This window comes from Brassica rapa, chromosome A07 (assembly GCF_000309985.2).
Source record: "Brassica rapa cultivar Chiifu-401-42 chromosome A07, CAAS_Brap_v3.01, whole genome shotgun sequence".
Lineage (NCBI taxonomy): Eukaryota > Viridiplantae > Streptophyta > Magnoliopsida > Brassicales > Brassicaceae > Brassica > Brassica rapa.
In genome coordinates, this window is record NC_024801.2 from 3,835,844 (window position 1) to 3,850,678 (window position 14,835).

A 14,835-nucleotide genomic window follows, 5' to 3' on the forward strand; every position below is an offset into this window, starting at 1 on the left:
GACACTTTCTTGTGATCAAAAGACTAACCGTTGAGATCCAAGATCTAGTTAGTTAGCCAGTGAAAAATGGCCATTACTGATCACTGTGATTAAGGAGTTGAGCTCTAATATATCATGCATGCAACTGTTAGGCATCTATGAGATTATAATCTCCAACACCTGAATAGAAACCCTGCATCTAATACCTTTCCAATAAGCTACACCCCCAATCATCTTGTTAGTCGAGAAATAGACTTGCTCAATTAGGATTGCTATTTACTTTTAAACCCATAAAACAACAAACACTTAGAATTAATAATTTAACTAGATTTAATAAGTTTCCTAGCTCCTTGTGGATTCGATCCCTAAGTACTATAATTGAACCTCTTATTTGAGAGAGTAAGTCACTCCTTAGGGTAATTTGAGTGGTATCAATTTTCTATGACCATCACTGTCAAAATGACTTTATTTTCTCTGTAAAAAACGTGTGAATCTTTATCCACTTCACAGTCTTCCCCATCTGGATAATTTGATACTTTTATAAAACTAAAAACATTCTTTCTTGCTACTACTCCCTCATAATAATAAATATTTTGCTGTTAAGATGATAAAGTCAGTAACTCTTCGTCTATTACCTCTCTCTATACAGTTTAAAGGCAAGGCTAAGTTCCTCGGTCCAAGTCTTGTTTTCCAGCAAGACCCTTCTCGGTGGTTCGCTGTTCAAGCACGAGAGAAATCCCCAAGCTTGAGCTCTTCAGCAGTGGAAAATTTGACCGGATTATTCAAAATCCACCATTGATCGAAAAAGCCGAGATCGAACTCTCCGGTACGTTAGAAAAAAGCTATATAATCTGTGACAACTTTTTTTTTAACTTAACAACTTTCTATGTTCTGTTATTGGATGTGTTGTCTAAAAAGATCTTTATGAGGGAGTGTGAAATTTCTGTAGAAGCCGGATAACCGGACTGACATAAACGATATAATAAAAGTGTTGTGTTAAGGAAATTGATGATTGTAAAGCGAATACAAGAACAATAAAAAATTGTATTCGCAAATGAACATGGAGTCGAGATAAAATCTCTTTCCTTAACTCTAAATATTCGCTCCGTAGTGAGATGAGACTATACGAATATAGAGTCCAATGATACAACCATGACAGACGATTCACGCTTCACTCGTGATCGCTCTATCGAACTATAAACTGTACGAAACACTCTCGGATTTATGACTTACGGTAAGGGATTTTTTTCTATTGGTTTCGATACGAAAAGTAGTGAAGAATGAATGAGAGAGTCGGGTTTAGTTAAAGAGAAGGAGAAGACTCACTTCCCGTAACAGCTACTGCACGTGGGCGAAAATCTTGCGGAGATCGAGGGAAGTTGAGTTACAAAGCTTACTCCCCAAGACTCTCTTTTATCTCGTTTAAATATTTCGAGAGGATAAAATGCATGACGTTTTTATTTTCTAGAAAAACTAGTTGTCGTTTCAAAATGAAATACATGTTGTTTTTTTGAGAATTAAATAGGCAAAAACGTTGAGTTTAACTTGGTACAAAAAAAATCTTATTGGGCCGGAGGCCCTCCACCAAGACCCAAGACCCACACCCACGCCGAGCCGACGGCACGTGCATGGGAGTCATTTCTCTACCTGAGCCGTTTAACCTCTCATATCACATGAGCATATATATATTGCTCATACTTGCCCAACATAAGCTATGTGGGACAAGCTTCTTATTCCCTTCATTTAATCAATTAAAGGCCATTAATAGGCAATTTCTTTTCACTTAATAACCATTATTTATATAAGCCTTGGGCTTTAAATAATTGATCCAACAAATTCTACATGAATAGAAATGACTCTAAACATATGCAGACTAAATGCAGACTCGATAGACTCTAAAAAACTATACTTATTCTAATCTTGACTAGACTAGACAGACTTATCGAAAGTGTTTGCCAAAAATTCACTGTGTTTGAGTTGGTGGTATTTTTAAGCCTTGAATCACTCATAGTTAATATCTGTCGGGTTTACTTTACCAAAAGGTGAATATGATGTCTTGAACCAAATGGTGTTTTATGTAGACCGAGACAACATGCATAACACAACTTCATTTTCTCGTAGAACTTAGTTCTCTTTTGTGTTCGTTGTGGCCCTGAACTATTACTGGTTTTTATGAGTGAACTATGCATTCATTCTCCTAGAAATGGTCCCATTTCACACTCATTAGGTGATTCACCATGAAAAGTATTGAATAATACTTCGTTTTAGAAACTATGGAATCATTAAAAGCCCATGCTTATCCTTCTCACATTCGTTAGCACTTTTATCATTTTATGAGCTGGGAAGAGACTACTTTGACTCAAAATGCCTTGGTTAGATTATGTTTGATTTTGTTTTCCCTTTGAACCTACGTCTTGGGATGTAAGACCCGATCCCGACCGACTAGGCCGCGGTCGATGCCTCACGTTGCTCGGTCCATACCCTGACCGAACCTCTCAAAAAAATTTCCCTTTATTTAAAACATCGCCCATAGGCGAGGGCCAACTCAGATCTTAGGTCCAGACTACCATAGTCTTTTCTTAGCTTAAATCAATTCAACACATACACATCGGAATAACATCTATCATCCATTGATCTTTAACCAATCTAACACTTGTCTGGTCGAATCACCTCAGCTAATGGTTAGTACTCTCGTACTCTCAACTACCAGCTAGCTCAAAGGTCGATCCTAGACCCGAAGCAAGTCGTACGAATCTGAGGTTCTATTCCCATAGTCCATTCTATCTAGAACTAACCAAGAGTTACTAGATCATACCTTAGCCACATCCGAAGCTTGTTAGCTCATCGGCCCAGCTACTCTAGCTGAATGAACTCATAGACAGCTGATTGAGCTGTCACACTCGAGCTGAGCTATGACCGAGCTATGGCGAGCTGCCATATTACTGCATCTAGCTCTTTTACTCATCAAACATCCCTTAGGTACTTAGTCATTCAGCCAACCATCCCCACAGACTTAAGTAACCCTTGAGAGCCTTCAAACAGCTAAGGATATGCATTTGGCCATTCCCGACTTATGCATCATCCAACATCCTTTTGCTTATCAGCTTATGATACCAAGTCCAGCTCATTGACTAACAATGTCAAGTCCTCTCATGGACTAATAATGCCAAGTCCTCTCATGGACTAATAATGCCAAATCCTCTCATGGACTAATAATGTCAAGTCCTCTCATGGACTAATAATGCCCATCAGATTCTAAGTCAATCAACCAACCATCCCATATGACTCAGAACTGATGAGTCTTCATACTTACCCAACCGACCATGGAACCATGTCCTAATGGAGCCGATCAATCTTGCTCTAACATCCGGTGCATCCTTTGATCAATCAGAACAGACACCTTATTCCATCACCAATGGATCAGGTCATCCATCCTTGTCCAAGATCAGATAACACACGGCTCAGTACTTATGGTCCACACCACCAAGTACTAGCTATACTCTTCTTTATGGCTCTTAGCCAATGCTTTGCACATAGCTTACCAACACCAAGGTTGATAACTAACATTCCTTATGATTAATGATCATAAGTGACAAACATATCACAACACTCAAGCATATGATCAGATAACGAAAACACAAGGATCTATCATTGCATGGTTGGTTCCTTATCTAAACATCAATTACTCATCAGACCAAAATCTGACCAATTTCGAAAGTACTCCAAAAATTAATTAAAATTCAATAAAACTCATGATAAATCCCAACTAAGAGATTTCCATAATCAAAATCCAATGAATCGACCCAGATCATATGGATCCTGATCATGAACAGAGCCCAGCTAAGGCCATGGGCTTCGTTCCTGACCCGGCCAAGGCCATGGTTCAGTGCCATCAAGTCTGAACCCACAGACTAAACCATAATCATCCAGAGTATAAGTTGAAGTAATCAGAAAGTGGAGATGGGTGTAACCAAAAAAATAGATCATAGACTCGGTCGGATCAACCGCCGGCTATATCCAATGGTTTGCGAACCACACCATTAACCTTAGAGTCCGATCCCCAGGCGCCAAGTCCTTCTCCTTCTCCTTCTCTTTCTGTCTGGTATCCATCCTGCTTCACACAATCACAGTTTGATCGGAGCAGATCAAGCACCACCACACACAGTTGCTCTTCAAGTCGCCGGCCACTCTCTCCCTCTTTTGTCTCACGATTTCTTCAGGGCTTTCCCTAGGAAATATGATGCCCAAAAATCGACCCCAAGGTATGTATTTATATAGAGAAGGACCGGTAACTGCTCTGGCCGATCGGTTACAAAGGATTGGCCAAGGAGATGCCACTTGTCCCCTTGTACCTTTTCGCCCAAAACCGCTCAGAACCGCTTCCACCACTGCCCAACTGCTCCCTTGGCAGTTCCCACACGGAAACCAACTCCTACAGGCTTTTGTCTCATTGCCTGGTTCAGCCAAGATCGCACCTGGATTCATCGTCCCACAGGGACCAACGGGATGGCTCGGACCCGGCCACACTGGTCCGGACCGGAACACTCCGCTAAGCTGAGGTGAGCTGATCACCAGCTGTCCCCAGCTGAGTGAGCTGGTCCATCAGCTCCCATGAGCTGAACAAAACTGAGTGAGCTGACACCACACTCTATTGAGCTGGTTCCACACTCTATAGAGCAGATTGAGCTTGACACGAGCCTCGTCCAGCTACCGAATCACTCGCCCAGCTCTATTTAACTTGTCTCCATCGTATCCAGGTTAAGTCTCAGCTGTGTGACGTCCTTAACCATCAATTTGGACCATGGCACACTTGTCTCAAGGTCAGATAACCTGTTCAGCACATTGCCTCGCACCACAGCCCGTCCGGACGATCCTATCTAGGATCAGGGACATGACATGGGATCTCCAGTCATGATAGGTAGGGTTGCAATCAAGCATCCTCATTCGTTATAGGCTTTAAACCCATTCCTTTTGATGATTTAGCAACAACATCTCATGGAAAACCTTTTGTAAATGGATCCACTAGGTTGTCAGCTGATTTGATGTAGTCTATTGTGATTACACCAATTGAGATAAGTTGTCTAATAGTTTTATGACATCTTCTGATGTGACGAAATTTACCATTGTAGAGATTATTCTGAGCTCGAGCTATAGATGATTGGCTATCACAATGTATGCGTATAGCTGTCACATGTTTCTCCCACATAGGAATATCTTCCAAAAAATTTCTAAGCCCTTCATCTTCTTCTGCTGCTTTGTCTAAGGGTAACATTGTTTGTTTGGTAGATTTTCATGATATTGCTGCTCCTCCTAGTGTAAAGACATATCCACTTGTGGATTTTGAGTTTTTAGAATATGATATCCAGTTAGCATCACTGTATCCTTCTAAAACTGTGGTTCTTTACCATAATGAAGCCCAAAATATTTGGTATGACACAAGTAATTAAGTACTCTCGTTATAGTTTTCCAGTGTTTATGACATGGAATACTTGTATATCGACTCAGTACGTTTACTGCGTGCGCTAGATCTGGTCTAGTACAATTGGTTAAGTACATGAGACTTCCGATCACACGTGCATACTCGTTTTGTGAAACCGCTTCACCTGAATTCTTTGTTAAGTGGAGTAAGGGATCTAACGGAGTTTTTGCCGTACCATTAGAGTAATTTTTAAATCTCTCTAATATTGTTTGAGCATAAAGAGATTGGGTTAAGATAATTTCATCTAAATTTCTTGTGACTTTAACCCCATAATTACATCTACTAATCCCAAGTATTTCATCTCAAATTTTCCTTTGAGCTTGTCCTTTGTTTGATTGATAATGAATGTGACAAATGCATATACTACTAAACACAGCAAAACATACACATTTTTGGTAGTTTTGTAGTATATTCATTTGTCACATTCATTTATTTTGAAACCATTTGATATCATTGTATTGTCAAATTTTCCGTGCCATTATTTAGGAGTTTGTTTAAGTCCATAAAATGACTTTACAAGCCGGCATACTTTGTCTTCATGTCTTGGAATGACAAACCATTCAGGTTGTTTCATATAAATTTCCTCTTCTAAATCACCATTTAAAAAAGCGGATTTTACGTCCATTTGATGGATTTCTAGGCCGCTTAAAGTTGTGATTGCTATCATCAGTCTTATTGATGTTATTCTCTTTACTGGAGAATATGTATCAAAATAGTCAAAACCTTCCTTTTGTCGGAATCCTTGAACTACAAGCCTAGATATGTATTTTCCACCAGGTTTTTGTGTCATTATCCATCTATTCTCTAATGCTTTGCAGCCATGTGGTAAATCTGTTATGTACCATGTATAATTTTGAATGATAGAATCAAATTCACTTTTGATAGCTTTGTTCCAAAACAAAGCTTCTGGTGAAGACATAGCTTCTACCAAAGTTTTTGGAACATTTTCTACTAAAAATGCCATTAGGAAATCTTCATCAAAAGATTTTTCTATCGAGCTCTTTTGCTTCTTCGATGTTCATCTTGTTCTTCATTTTCTGAAGTATCGTTTATAGAAATCTCGACGTTTGTCTCAGTTTCAGAGTCCTTGCCGTTGTCTCTTTTTTCTCAAGTTCGTTTTGAACCTTGTTTTTCCTTACATGGAAATATATTTTTGAAGAAAGATGCATTTCTTGATTCCATGACTGTATTGACATGAATGTCTGATATTTCAGATTTATGTACCATAAATCGATAAGCACTACTGTTATGTGTATATTCGATGAAGATGCAAACCACTATTTTAGGTCTAATAGGGACCTTCCTTGAAAGCGGTACCACAATTTTTGCCAAACACCCCCACACTTTGAGGTATTTATACGAAAGTAAATTACCTTTTGATAATTCATATGGAGTTTTGCCAGTGTGGAATTTTGTTGAGGATATAATTAGTGGTAAGCAATGCTTCCTCCCACATGTTCTGGGATAACCCAGATTCCTGCAACATTGCATTCATCATCTCTTTTAGAGTTCGATTTTTGCGTTCAGCAACTCCATTAGATTCTGGTGAGTAAGGAGTTGTAGTTTGATGGTTTATTATATTCTTTACAAAATACATTAAATGGACCATCATACTCGCCTCTTATGTCGCTTCTAACTACTTTAATAGTTGTTCTAAGCTTATTTTCGACCTCCAGTTTAAATTCTTTGATTTTTTCTAAGGTTTCATCTTTGCTATGTAATAGATATACATAAAAATATTTTGTGGAGTCATCTATGAAGATCACAAAGTACTTTTTCTCACCTCTAGTTTGTATGTATTTTAAATCACATAAATCGGTGTGAACTAAATCTAGAGGTTTATTAGTTCTTTCAACATGAGGTGAAAGCGATTTTGTGAGCTTAGCCTCTACGCATACTTCATATTTTTGTTTACTTGTTTTGCATTTAAGAATTAGATTTAAATTCATTAATCTTTGTATAGATTTGTAGTTTACATGGCCTAGTCTTGCATGCCATATTATAAAAGACTCAGCCAAATAAGCAACTGGCTCTTTTTTATTCATTGAAACTTTTGGAGCTACAACTTTCACAGGGACTTTCATTACATTTATCTTGAAAGGTCCATCCTTAACATACCCCTTTTCCAACTACATCACATTCTTCCTAATCATGAGCTTGTCCGCCTCAAGACTTGTGGCGAATCCATTCTTACCGAACAAGGTTCTCGAGACCAGGTTCTTCCTCATGTCAGGCACATGCTTCACATTCGTCAGACTGACTTCACGTCTAGATGTCATCTTCAGAATCACATTGCTGAGGCCTTTAATCTTGGAGACTGCAGTGTTCTCCATGAACAGCTTCTCCTCAGTCTTGCTTTTCTGATAACTGTTAAACATCGCCCTATCAGTGCAAATTTAGGTGGTTGCCCCTGTGTCATACCACCATTCCCTGGGTTTGTTGCCTTCAACCATGTTGACCTCAGTCACCATTGCAATGAGATCCTCCTCAGTGAGATTCACTTGATGCTTCTCATCTCTGATCTTGCTGCGACACTCAATAATCTTGTATCCAACGTTGTGGCAGTAGTGAAACTTCCCCTTGAATTTCTCCACATTCGCATTGATTTCAATGCCTTTGTTCTTGATTTTTTCTCCAGAGATCTTCAGGGCTGCAATAGTTTTTGAAGGCTTGGCAAGAGAATGAGCGTGTGTGCCTTTTCTTTGCCTTTGTGCTCAGCCATGTTGACACTATTCTCCTTAGCAGTGACCTTGTCAGCAGTTCGGTTTCTGGATTCCACCTGAAACCTCATGATGAGCTCCTCAAGCCCCATCTTCTTCTTCTTATGCTTCAAGTAGTTCTTGAAATCTTCATAGCTTGAAGGAACCTTCTCGATGAAGCTGAGAGTTGCGAATGTCTCGTAGATGGCATTCATTCAACAGAGATTTCATGGAAAATGAGTTGAAATGCTTCCACCTGATCCATGATGAGTTTTGAATCCATCATTAAGTCATGGGACTCAACCACATACTTCTGGCAGCCATCGTCCTCACCTTTGTTCTTCTTGTCCAGGGATCTCTACAGATCTTTCGCACTGGAAATCTCACAGTAGACTCGGTACAATGGGTGAATGAGGCGACCCAAGATGTTTCTTTTGCAGACAAAGTCGGAATGCACCCAGATGTCAACACTTGCGAGAGCGTGTACATCATCAATTCCATAAGGGACAAGGGGCTTGTCCTTCTGGATGAATTTGTCCAGCTTCAACGTTGTTAGGAAGAACATCATCTTCTTCTACCACGTTTTGAAGCGTTTTCCATCAAACTTGTATGGCATCAATCCTTGATTGAACACGTTAGGTACAAACGGAGAAGTTTGAACTGCCACCGGACCACTTGTGGTTCCTGAAACAGAATCTGACTGATAAAGACCAGCACCGAATAGGCTATGGTGCCCAGTTTCATCAGCAGTATTACCCACTGGAAGGATAGTTGTTGTTGTTGCAGCGGTTGACGCTGTGATGGTTCCAGCGGTTGTCACGGTTGCATCAGTGGCTACAACGTTGAGTAAAGTTGGAGTGACATTCGTGGTGTCAATGGTGGTGTTGTTATCGTTCGTCATTTTTTTGTTGAGAGAACATGAAAGTGAATCAATACTCCATTCAACAAATAACATATTATTTTAAGCAAAAAATAATAGTTTAAAATCAATTTTCACTTTTGGTGTTTGAACCAAATCATATTGATAATAACATGAAAAAACGTTTTGCAAACTAGTTTAAAAGCGTTCGCAGGAACCGTTTTGTGTAGAGTTAGAATGTTTCACAAACTTGCTTACGAAAGCGGTTATTGAAACGATTCATGTATAGAACCTTTTGAATAATGTATCTAAAACGTTTTGCAGAAGATGCTATAAGAAAATCGCAAACCCGTTTACAGAAGAACTAAGAAACGTTTCGCGGATAAGCATATAGCAAATCGCAAATTAACATCGTTTCAATAAAGCCAGAAAAGGTTTCTAACAGTTGTATATCAATCAACATTACGCGGTAGTGCTACAGAGCAAAACGCAAACCGTTATGAGATAAGTAAGAAACGTTTCGCGGAAGTGCTACAAAGCAAATCGCAAACATCGTTCCAAAACCCGTTAACAAATCCTTGTTAAACCGTTTCATATAACCGTTTTTCAATCCGATCAAACGCTTTAAACAGAAGAAAAAAATTAGAGTTAAGATTGTAGAAGTCGGATAACCAGACTGACATAAATGATAAAATAAAAGCGATATGTTAAGGAAATAGACGATTGTAAAGAGAATACAAGAATGATAAGAAATCGTATTCGCAAACGAACATGAAGTTGAGATATAATCTCTTTCCTTAAATCTAAATATTCACTCCGTAGTGAGACGGGACTATATGAATATCGAGTCCCAAGATACAACCATGGCAGACGATTCACGCTTCACTCGTGATCGCCCTATCAAAATATAAGTTCTACGAAACACTCTTGGATTTATGACTCACGCTAAGCGATTTTTTGTTGTTGGTTTCGATACGAAAAGTAGTGAAGAATGAATGAGAGAGTCGGGTTTATTTAAAGAGAATGAGAAGACCTACTTTCCACAACAGGTGCTGCACATGGGCAAGAATCTCGCAGAGATCGAGGGAAGTTGAGTTACAAAACTTATTCCCCAAGACTCTCTCTTATCTCATTTAATATCTCGAGAGGATAAAATGTATGATGTTTTTATTTTCTAGACATAATGAAATGTGAATTAAATAGGCAAAAACATTAAGCTTAACTTGGTCAAAAAAAAAATATTGGCCAGAAGCCAAGACCGACGCAAATCCGTCCGTGCGGCAGCAGCGCGCACATGGGGAGTCCTTTCTCTACGTAAGCCGTTTAACCTCTCATATCACATGAGCATATATATATTGCTCATACGTGCCCAACATAAGCGGTGTGGGACAAGCTTATTATTCCCTTCATTTAATCAATTAAAAGTCATTAATGGGCTATTTCTTTTCACTTAATTACAATTATTTATATAAGCTTTGAGTTTTAAATAATTGATCCAACAATTTTTACATGAATAGAAATAACTCTAAACATATGCAGACTAAATGCAGATTCGATACTCTAAAAAACTATACTTATTCTAATCATGACTAGACTAGACAGACTTATCGAGAGTGTTTGCAAAAAATTCACTGTGTTTGAATTGGTGGCATTTTTTAGCCTTGAACCACTCATAATTAATATTTGTCGGGCCCAACATAAGCGACGTAGGACAAGCTTGTTATTCCCTTCATTTAATCAATTATAAAGGTCATTAATGGTTTCGTGACAAAAAAAAAAGGTCATTAATGGTCATTTCTTTTCACTTAATTACAATTATTTATATAAGGCTTGGAATTTAAATAATTGATCCAAGAATTTCTACTTGTGAATGTTATGAGATCTTTAAGACATGTTTGTTTCATTACAGATTACTGTTCAACACTCGAAGGTGATGAGGGGCTTACTTTGAACTCAAAGACCTTGAGGTAATATCCATCGTTACGAATCTCTATTTACGTTTTATGTTGGTGAGATTTTTATCATTTATAGATAAAAAAATTTTGGTTTATGTAATACAGGAAGAGAAGCCAAAGGTGGAAGTTGAGTATATAATCTTGCAAACAGGCGGTGTGAAATCGTTAATCGGGTGTTTACATTGACTTGCTTCAATAGAGAAGGACAACAAAACCAAGAATGGTTTAGAAGTTACAGAGCAATCAGATTCAGTGCAAGGGATGAAACTTCATATATATTCATGTTCCTGATGGTTTACCAAAATCACAAGAAGAAGTCATGGAAGAAGAGAAATCATGAATGCCAGATTCTGCTTTCACAAAATTGCTTAGAACAAAAGGAACTATCCCTGCTTGGTTCTCTCACGCTCTTGACCACGAAACAGACTGAAAAATCCCTCTCACACCCTATGGTACTTTAGAAAGTTGTTTCCCTACACAGTTTTACTTTTATGTATATATAGCAATAAGGGGTTTCTTGATTTTGCTTAGAACATATAAATCACTGTGATATCTCATTGTTATCCCAATAAAATATTGTTGTCATTGTGTGATGTTCTTGAATGGTCGATAGCAAGGTTTTGTCGAAGCCGTGTGCTTATTTTAGTACCTGTTTCTGGTTACAAAGAGATTCCTATTCTTGTTAATGTTTTACCTCCGGAAGTGAAGCAAAATCCTTCAAAAACAAACAAGAGTCTTCTAAATATAGGGAAAGAATGTTTGGTAATGCAGAAATGAAAATCGTTTGGTGTTATTAATAATAAACTTTCGGTGTCGTCATACTTCCATGCCCATATCTATAAGCAGCCTTGGTTCTTTTCCAAGGTTTTGATCAAAGCCATGACTAAACCTCCTCCATTTTCTCTCCCGGCTTTTGACTGCTTCCTTTTGTTCTTCTTCTTCTTCTCCTTCTCATCCGTTGTTTTAGCACTCACGGACGCAGAAGCCTCATTCATTGCGCAACGACAGCTCTTGACATTACCCGAGGATGGCGATCTTCCAGAAAATATTGAGTATAAGGTCGATATCAAGTTGACATTTCCGAATCAGAGGCTTAAGAGAGCTTATATCGCTCTACAAGCATGGAAAAAAGCTGTCTATTCAGACCCATTTAACACCACGGGGAACTGGCATGGTCCGCACGTGTGTGACTATACAGGCGTGGTCTGCGCACCAGCACTTGATGATCCTAACATCGCAGTTGTGGCAGGGGTAGATCTTAACGGTGCAGATATTGCTGGACATTTACCAGCTGAGCTTGGTTTATTGACGGATGTGGCTATGTTCCATTTGAATTCGAACCGGTTCTGTGGTATCATCCCCAAAAGTGTCAGTAGGTTGAAGCTAATGCATGAGTTCGATGTCAGTAACAATCGGTTTGTTGGACCTTTCCCTTCTGTCGTCCTCTCGTGGCCGGCTGTTAAGTTCATCGACGTAAGATTCAACAATTTTGAAGGAAAAGTTCCTCAGGAGCTTTTCAAGAAGGATCTTGATGCGATTTTCTTGAATAGCAACAGATTCACTTCCACCATTCCTGAGTCACTCGGAGAATCCTCAGCCTCTGTCGTGACCTTCGCTCACAACAATTTCAACGGTTGTATTCCTAAAAGTATTGGAAACATGAAAAATCTTAACGAAATCATCTTTAAGGATAACAAACTTGGAGGTTGTTTTCCGTCAGAGATCGGAAAGCTAGCCAATGTGAACGTTTTTGACGCTAGCATGAACTCATTCACCGGTGTTTTACCACAGAGTTTTGTGGGGCTTATTGGAGTAGAAGAGATTGATATCTCTGGGAATAAACTCACCGGGTTTGTGCCGGAGAATATATGCAAGTTACCTAAGTTAAATAACTTGACCTATGCATACAATTACTTCAATGGACAAGGTGATATGTGTGTCCCAGGTAGTCAGAAGGATATTGCATTTGATGATACACGTAACTGCTTGCGAGATAGGCCTAAACAACGGTCGGCAAAGGAATGTGCAGTAGTGATTAGTCGTCCTGTTGACTGTAGTAAGGACAAGTGCGCTGGTGGTGGTGGTTCTAGTCCCACTACACCGTCAAAGTGGACACCACCATCACGGGTGCCAACTAGGCCGGTACGCAAACCACGACCATCAAAAGAATCACCAAAACCAAATGCCCCACAGAATCAGTCTCCTGTGAATTTTAAACGTAGCCCACCTCCACCAATTGTTCTTTCTCCTCCTCCCTCACCGCTAGTGCATTCTCCACTACCACCAGTCCATTCTCCACCACCACCGGTCCATTCTCCACCACCACCACCGGTGCATTCACCACCACCACCGGTTCATTCTCCACCACCACCGGTTCATTCACCACCACCACCACCACCACCACCAGTGCCTTCTCCACCACCACCGGAGCCTTCTCCGCCACCACCGGTGCATTCTCCGCCACCACCGGTCCATTCACCACCACCACCGGAGCCTTCTCCGCCACCACCGGTACATTCTCCTCCACCACCGGTCCATTCACCACCACCACCGGTCCATTCTCCACCACCACCAGTCCATTCTCCTCCACCACCACCGGTCCATTCTCCTCCACCACCGGTCCATTCACCACCACCACCCGTCTATTCTCCACCACCACCGGTCTATTCTCCTCCACCACCGGTCCATTCACCACCACCTCCTGTGCATTCACCACCACCACCTCCTGTGCATTCACCACCACCACCGGTGCATTCACCACCACCACCACCACCTGTCCATTCTCCACCACCACCTGTCCATTCTCCACCACCACCAGTCCAGTCTCCACCACCACCGGTCTATTCTCCACCACCACCACATGTCTATTCACCACCACCGCCGGTCCAGTCTCCACCACCGCCGGTCTATTCTCCACTACTACCGCTGGTCCATTCACCTCCACCACTGGTCCATAAACCGCAAACACCAAACGAGTCACCCGAACCAAATGACCCATTTGATCAGTCTCCAGTGAAGTTCAGGCGTAACCCGCCTCCGCCACAACAATCACACCCAGTGGATTCTTCTCCGTCTCCCTTTCACTCTCCTCCACCACCTATATATTCTCCGCCGCCAGCACCGGTCCAATCTCCACCAGAAACATCGGTCAACTCTCCTCACCCACGAGCACCTACACGGACAGTGGAAGCACCACTTCCAAGTGAAGAATTCATCATGCCAACAATCATTGGCCACCAATATGCATCGCCCCCACCTCCAATGTTTCCGGGCTACTAATATTAGAGAGACACAAGTTGATCTTGTGAATCACGTCGTGAGAAAAGAAAAGAAAACCGGAAAAAGATGAGGTAAGACAGAAGAAGAACAAAGAAGGAGGCAATGTATCGTAGTGGCATTAACTCCTTACAAGGAATTGTATAATGTTTGTGTAGTAACAGTTCAGAACTTTTTTTGGTCCATGAAAGATTTTTACAATTTTTTTTTGGTAAACTGTTAAATTATACCAATTTTTGAATTTGTGACTTATTACGTGAACAAAATGTGGAATGCGATAACGAAACTAAACAACTAATTCTAAATGGAACAAAAACAAACCCGAAGATAGCCGAACAAACCCGAAGATTCTTACACTTTCGAAAGAAAGAAGTTGTTTATGATTCTTCTCTCGTGTTGTTAAGGCCCTTTTTCGTTGATGGTATCTTAGAATCTACATACTTCCAATCTCTTAGGGGAACTAAAATTAATGTATTAGATAAATAAGTTCTTCGACGGAGGAGGTTACAATCAATGTAAAGCTTAAGATATTTTTCTCAAATATGAATATTGTTGTTTCCGGAATTCCCATGAAAAACTTCCTAAGTG

At 40.1% G+C, this 14,835-nt stretch overlaps 2 protein-coding genes across 3 annotated transcripts; both read left to right on the forward strand.

Moving 5' to 3' along the window:
• Window positions 1–583: 583 nt before the first annotated feature.
• Window positions 584–11,564, forward strand: LOC103844334 (CCG-binding protein 1). Its single transcript, XM_009121135.2, is given in 6 exon segments — window positions 584–652; window positions 655–805; window positions 10,926–10,952; window positions 10,955–10,983; window positions 11,077–11,244; window positions 11,246–11,564. Coding segments are annotated over 6 exon segments (600 nt in total). The 3' UTR covers window positions 11,402–11,564.
• LOC103844336 (pollen-specific leucine-rich repeat extensin-like protein 3) lies at window positions 797–14,488 on the forward strand. 2 transcript variants are annotated; one of them, XM_033276124.1, is made up of 2 exons: window positions 797–13,363; window positions 13,418–14,488. In XM_033276124.1, the coding sequence occupies exons 1-2, from the start codon at window positions 11,851–11,853 to the stop codon at window positions 14,248–14,250; spliced, it is 2,346 nt and encodes a 781-aa protein (XP_033132015.1). In that variant the 5' UTR covers window positions 797–11,850; the 3' UTR covers window positions 14,251–14,488. The 2 variants fall into 2 exon arrangements, with proteins under 2 accessions (XP_033132015.1, XP_009119384.2); XM_009121136.3 differs by having other exon boundaries at window positions 11,791–14,488.
• Window positions 14,489–14,835: the final 347 nt, after the last annotated feature.

Coding starts and splice junctions, on each gene's coding strand:
- LOC103844336 (XM_009121136.3), top strand. CDS start 11,851: ATGACTAAACCTCCTCCATTTTCTCTCCCGGCTTTTGACTGCTTCCTT.